This window comes from Octopus sinensis, linkage group LG8 (genome assembly GCF_006345805.1).
Source record: "Octopus sinensis linkage group LG8, ASM634580v1, whole genome shotgun sequence".
Taxonomy (NCBI): Eukaryota; Metazoa; Mollusca; class Cephalopoda; order Octopoda; family Octopodidae; genus Octopus; species Octopus sinensis.
This window is the reverse complement of record NC_043004.1, coordinates 39,811,829-39,819,328: the sequence shown is the minus strand read 5'-3', so window position 1 is coordinate 39,819,328 and position 7,500 is coordinate 39,811,829. Positions and strand designations below refer to the sequence as shown.

General features: G+C 37.2%; 1 protein-coding gene across 3 annotated transcripts in view; it reads right to left on the bottom strand.

Moving 5' to 3' along the window:
• Positions 1-7,500, bottom strand: part of LOC115214941 (very low-density lipoprotein receptor-like) — a 277,807-nt gene that overhangs the window by 351 nt on the left and 269,956 nt on the right. For all 3 annotated transcript variants that reach the window (XM_036505362.1, XM_029784024.2, XM_029784025.2), the window contains exon 7: positions 1-2,075. This exon is cut by the window's left edge and continues 351 nt beyond it. In XM_036505362.1, coding sequence (XP_036361255.1) covers positions 2,061-2,075 — 15 coding nt within the window. In that variant the 3' untranslated portion in view covers positions 1-2,060. The remainder of the gene's footprint in view (positions 2,076-7,500) is intronic.

The following is a 7,500-nucleotide window of genomic DNA, read 5'->3' as shown; positions in this document are numbered from 1 at the left end:
TCCTTGTTACGATTGCTGCTCTTTAAGGAGTATCAGAATCTTACCATAGTATTTACTCCTGTTTTTTTTCCTTGATATATATAAACTGTTGTTTCATTAATTACCGTTAATACATTTATCGTTATAAGTTGAATGTTGTTGTTGCTGTTGTTTAGCACCATGCGAGCTCTGAATGAAGAGACATATAATCAAAGACATTCAAACCATGACTATCACCATGGTTAACTTGTTTATGTTCCAGGCAGTGTATTTAGGACTTTATTATCCACTGTGTCTTTATGTTTTTAAACCAATAGAGTAGGCTTTAAGGCAGATTTGGCTGCTATTTCTGTTAGATGAAATGACCAAGGAAGGCTCTACCATTACTTTTGTTTTTGATATTGTTTTCTTTGTTTTTGTTTTACTTTTTATTTGGCGTTCTTTAGCGATCCTACAAGTGATGATAATTTTGATGTTGTTGTTCTTGTTCTTGATGTTATTAATTTCCTCCTACTAATTAGACATTCCTGATGCTATTGGTGATAATAAGTTCCTGGTGATGCCTTCATTGCAGTTTGTGTAGGTGCGATTGCTGCTTGTTGTTGTTGTTGCAAATTCATTCGTGGTTGCATCATGTTGCTAACATCATTATTTTTTTTTTTACTTATCATTGCCACTATTACTGTTATTTATTAAGGCTTATCGCCATAGATAATCTACAGAAATTACAGCCAGCACTGATTTTTGCTACGACGTTTCGTATCGAGACGTCAGATATAAACAAACAAAGTGTTCGAAGATGGAAAAGCAAGCAATGGCCGTACATACCATATTTCGGTGTGTTTTCGCCCCTTCATCAGCACCCAAATAACCCATTAAACATCCTCGAACACATTGCTTAAATATCTACTATATCTAGTGGTGTGTAGTAATGGTTGCATAACGAAATACAACGTGCCTACAGGTCATTATTGTTACTGTTGTTCGTTAATGACGTGGACGCTGCTCATGCTATAATGAATCTTATCGTTGTCATTATTCAAATTATTCTTGTTGCTGTGATTGTCTTTGTTGCTATCATTGTTCCTATTCCTATATTGCTGCATTATACTTATTTTTATTTATTTATTTATTGTCCATATTATTTCTGAAAGTAATAGCATTAGTATCATTGTATAAAAGTTACTGAAACAGAGTGTACTATACATTACAAGGACATGTTTACACGGCAATATATTAATGTTTATAAATAGTGTAAGTGATGCGAAACAGATGTAAAGTAAAAATGTTTGTGCAGAAATACACGCCTCAATTAGTAGTGAATATTATATAATTACTACTGGTGTATTTAGTTCCAGAACATCTTTAATCAAGTAAAGATCGAAGATGATCTAACCTTAAACATCCTCACCTCTGTTTTTATTTAGGCATTACCGTATTTTCCGGCATACAAACCGACTTTTTCAGACCAAAATTAACAGGTCGACTTATACCCTAAGATCACATTGGAAGACCAAAAATTCCACGAGAAATGTATTTGGAGATATAGAAAACGAGTTTGAATGTTTACTCTGCGTGTTTACACGATATGCTACGCCGATTTGTATGCTAGAAAGTACGGTAATAAAAGTCTTTAAGAAATTCATCATACAACACATAGCGTTGTGTAAGTTAAACGGTTAGCCTGTGATTTCTAGCAGCCGGTGGATCGACCGCATATAAGCTCCTACACTGGCTCGTACAAATGATTATTGTTGGTTTTATGTGGTTGATAATATTGTTTTGTTCATATTTCTGTCAGTCTTGTTGTTTAAGAAGTTATTGTGAGGACAACATTTGAAAATGAAAGTAGATTTTTTTTTCTATGTTACGTTATCTGCTGCTTGAGGTTTTATTGAGCGTTCGTTCATTCTTGACTTGTTGGTTTTTTTCCTTTCTTTTTCTTCTTTTTTTTCATGTTACCAGTTCTTCATTCTAAAGCACAAAAATGTTCCTGCCCTAAAATTGATGTAAATTATATGTCTTTTGAAATGGCGATGATTATCGGTTTGAAAAATATAACTGCTTAGCAATGGCGTCTGTTAACAGCATCCAATCTGTAATGAGAAAGGAGATGAAAATAATAATAATAATAATAATAATAATAATAATAATAATGATAATAATAATAATGATAATAATATTAATAATAATAATAATAATGATGATGATGATAATAATAATAATGATAATAATAATAATGATAATAATAATAATGATAATAATATTAATAATAATAATAATAATGATGATGATGATAATAATAATAATGATAATAATAATAATAATAAAAAGGATGATGAGGATGGCAAGGTAATAATAACGGTTTCACATTACAGCTTAAAGCCAGCAATTCTTGGGGTAAGCTGATTACATCGTTCCCAGTATTCCACGGGCACTTATTTCATCGACTCCAGAAGGATGAAATGTAAAGTCGACCTTGGCAGAATTTTAGGCTCAAAATGTATCGACAGATTAAACATGGCTAATCATTTTGGCTGGCGTGCTAATGATTCTGCCAGCTCACCGGCTTGATAATAATAATAATAATATTAATAATAATAATAATAATAATAATAATAATAATAATAATAAATATAACAACAATAATTTTTTTTTTATGGAAGCACTCCGTCGGTTACGACGACGAGGGTTCCGGTTGATCCGAATCAACGGAACAGCCTGCTCGTGAAATTAACGTGTAAGTGGCTGAGCACTCCACAGACACGTGTACCCTTAACATAGTTCTCGGGGATATTCAGCGTGACACAGGGAGTGACAAGGCCGGCCCTTTGAAATACAGGTACAACAGAAACAGGAAGTAAGAGTGAGAGAAAGTTGTGGTGAAAGAGTACAGCAAGGATCACCACCATCCCCTGCCGGAGCCTCGTGGAGCTTTAGATGTTTTGGCTCAATAAACACTCACAACGCCCGGTCTGGGAATCGAAACCGCGATCCTATGACCGCGAGTCCGCTGCCCTACCCACTGGGCCATTGCGCTTCCACTAACAACAATAATACAACAATAAAAAATAATGATTTCCAGCGTCTAACATAAATAGTAATTTTTAATTTCTTTACGTGCCACACGGACAATGAACTGGGGTCATTACCGGGCCTTATTTCCAAACGGTAGAGTTGCAGTGTGTATGATGTTCGATTGGAAAATATTAAATAGAAATGAATAAAAACAGACAAACAAATAAGTAAATATGCATCAAGCGGAAATAATAATAACAACATCAACGACGGTTTCAAATTTTGGCACAAGACCAGCAATTTCGGGCGAGAGGATAAGTCAATTACATCGCCCCCAGTGCTCAGCTGGTACTTACTTTACCAACCCCGAAAGGAAGAAAAAGCAAAGTCGACCCAGATGGCATTTGAATCAAGAACGTAATGTCGGAAGAAATACTTATTTCTTTACTACCCACAAGGGGCTAAACACAGAGGGGACAAACAAGGACAGACAAACGGATTAAGTCGTTTACATCGACCCCCAGTGCGTAACTGGTACTTAATTTATCGATCCCGAAAGGATGAAAGGCAAAGTCGACCTCGGCGGAATTTGAACTCAGAATGTAACGGCAGACGAAATACGGCTACGCATTTCGCCTGGCGTGCTAACGATTCTGCCAGCTCGCCGCCCTTGTCGGAAGAAATACCGCTAAGATTTTGTCTGGTTCAGTAACGATTCTGTCAGTTATACGTCTTAACAATAATCGCAACAATCCTCTCTGTAATTAGCACAAGGGCTGAAAGTTTTGAGGGAGGGGGCTAGTCGGTTACATCGACCCCACAGTGTTCCGCTGGTATTTATTTCATCGGTCCCGAAAAGATGACAGGTATAGACTTTGCCCTTCATCCTTTCGGGGCCGATGAAACAAGTACCAGTTGAGCATTGGGGTCGATGTAATCGAGTGGCCCCTTCCTCCCAAACTTCAGGCCTTTTGCCTATAATAGAAAGGATTATATTTCCATTCCTGTTTAAGTCGCTTGCAGTACTTGGTTCAATTGGGGCTTTATATTCTGACCATAGAAGGATGACAGTCAAACTTGATGTCAGCGGGGTTTGAACGTAAATGTCTACTATTCAAATACCGCATTATAATTTGCCCAATTTTGACAATTCTGTTGCTCCATAATCCAGCTACTTCATAAATACCAGTAGAATGGGAGGAACTGAGCTCAGGATTTAAAGGAGCAAAACTAAATACTCACATACACACAAATACACACGTAAATTTATATATTTTCATACTCAGATATTACAGAAGCATTAAGCTCTCAGGTAATTTTGTATTATATACGTTACGCACTTTATCAACTCTGCACGTTGTGACTCAAGATGGTCTCAACACTGATTAATCACAAACACATTCACACACGCATACATATATACACACATCAACTGGGTGTCCAGTGTTTGTGAACAAACATCAATGGCCATAAATAGACGACGATTTAGCATAATGTTACGTGGAATGCGCCATATTTTCCCTTTCAGACACATCGACAATATCAAAATGGCAGATTACAATCTAACTATAGCTATGAAAATGGTTCATTATGTTGGTGACTCTAGCTGTCAACAATGACTGTAGGAAATTGGAGGTCTTTGGTGCGAATGCGTTATTCATGGCCAAAAAAGAAAGAAAAAAACATTCACAGCAGTCAGATGTTGTGAAGACGGTTGAAATTCTTCAGCCGGTCTAGAACATCATCAACGAAAACTTCAGTAGAGTCGAAGAAGGCTATTGCCGAACAGTATAAAGTGACGGGGGTCCACTATCAGACGTTTGGCACAAGGGAGAAGGGGGTCCATAAGGCACAATTCAAACGTGATGACAAGAGGGACGTATTTATTCGGCCCGACTCTCGAGAGTCACATAACAATGCGGCTCCCACCATCATGCTTTGTACTTCCGATTTGAGATTTTTGGACCACTGGGTCTGTGGGGTCGAGAGAAAAGACGGAGCGACCCAAGGCTCTTCAGTGTTCGGTCTGTTCACGAATTAGTGCATGTTGCATGGTGGGTGCTACCTGGTAATGGTATGTGGTGGCTTTCATGCCTGAAGCGGGATGTCATTAGAGCTGAGGCATTTTTCCTGAATGGTGTTTGCTTTTACGGGTCCAGTTTAATGTTTTTGCTATTTTTACGAGAGTTTGTTGCTTTTCAGCTTGGTATCCTTATTTTCTCCCTTATGTTTTGTTTTGCTTTCGCTTGCTTAACTGCGTGTGAGTTTGTGTGTGTGTGTGTGTATGTACGTAAAAATAAGTACACAGAAATGTATATGCAATATATATATATATATATATGTGTATATGTGTTTGTGTATATATGTGCATGTGTGTATGTATGTATATGCATGTGTGTGTGTTTGTGTGTGTCCGGGGAAAATAAATACACTAAAATTTATAAGCAATATATATATATGTGTGTGTGTGTGTGCGTGCGCGTATGTGTATGTGTATATGTATATAGTATATATATGTAGGTGTGTGTGCATGTGCACACGTGCGCGCGCGTGTGTATATGTATGTAGGTAAGTAGGGATGTGTGTGTACCTCTTCAATATAAACCTATACATACTCAGAAAAAAAAAAACGCTTATTTAACAAAATAACTATCAATCAATCTGCTTATCTATATATCCAACATTCTACACAAATATACGCCAACATACGCTTTATATATTTTTACATTGATATTAAGATAAATATTTACATATCCAAATATTATGGGAACAATTAAGATATCCAGATATTTATTTATGTTTATCAACTTATCTATGCTTAGTGAGCCATGTGACGTGGCAACCCCTACATGGTCTCAACATTGGGAAACACACACATAGATATCCATACATTCACATATACATTCACCCAACCCTAACTCATTCACACACACACATATATATATATATATATATATATATATAAAGGCTTATATATATATATTTACATATAGGTGAAGGCGTGGTTGTGTGGTAAGCAGTTTACTTCTCAACCACAAGGTTCCAAGTTCAGATCCATTGCGTAGCACCTTGGGCAAGTGTCTTCTATAGCCTCTGACCAACCAAAGCCTTGTGAGTGGATTTGGTAGTCGGAACTGTGTGTGTGTGTGTGTGATGTGTGTGTGTGTCTGTGTGTCTGTCGTTGTGTCTGTGTTTCTCCACACCACCGCTTGAAGGCCGGTGTATTTACGTCCCCATAACTTTGTGGTTCGGCAAAAGTGTCCGATAATAAGTGCTCGGCTTCATAAAAGAAAGTACTGGTGTCGATTCCTTCGGCTAAAAATTTTTCAAGGTGGTGCCCCAGCATGACCGTAGTCTTATGGCTGAAACAAGTAAAACATACACAAAGTTGTTCGAGACCCTCATCTTGAATATTAGGTTCCTGGAAATTACAGGATGATTGGCATAAGATATCGCGAAGACTGACGTATTCAGAGAGAGAAAGAAAGAGAGGAAGAGGGAAAGAAAGAGAGAAGCAAAAAAAAAAAACCAAACAAAAAAAACAAACAAAAACCGTTAATTAAACCTCTTGAAACTTATGGTGTTTTTGAAGTGACTTTTGTTTTGCATTTTACGCTAAATGGTAAAGCTATGTTTTCGCTGGTTTTGGGAAGGAATGGTTGAAGTTATTTCAGTTGGGCGATTTCTTTTTTTTTAACTATCGGAAATGAAACGTGAGTGAAACAGAATAAGAAGAAGGTAGGGAGTAGAAAAATACATTTTGAAGGGAGACGCAATGTGGACACAAACGATACACACACACACGTATGTATATGTACACTCGCTTGTATATAATGGTGCATTCATCTGCAAATGTTCTTAAGTTTTTCTAAACATACAGTACACGCACATAAGTCTACACACATACATATAAATGTATTCAACCGTAATTTGAATTTCACAAAGCATTAGGCAAAGTCTTTAGTGAAGTCAGACATGAAATTCTTATGTCACAATTTGAAAGTTTGGCTCGTGAAGTACTTTAAATTCTGAAATATAACGCCAGTAGCAAACACTGCCAAGTCAGAAACGTTTCCCTCAGTGAGCGAGGTAATGTTTAGAGGGCATCATCTAGAGATCTCTCTCGCTCTTTATCGTGCTGTTGACCAAAATTCACGTCTACAATAGACGACATAAAGGGCAATTTTAAAAATACCACACGTCATGAATATATCTACGGTCTCTCATATGACACCCGGATATAAAATACTTTTTCAGCTTCTAGGATGATGCTGTTGTTACGAGGGGTACTGAAAAGTTCCTGACCTTAAGGGTATCGCAAAAGGCCTGGTTGGAGGCCCAACATTTGGTTGGTCAGAGGCTATAGAAGACCCTTGCCCAAGGTGCTACGCAATGGATCTGAACCTGGAACCATGTGGTTGGGAAATAAACTTCTTACCACACAGCCACGCCTTCACCTATATGTAAATATATGTTATTTTACAGTGTGTAAATCTGGGAGAG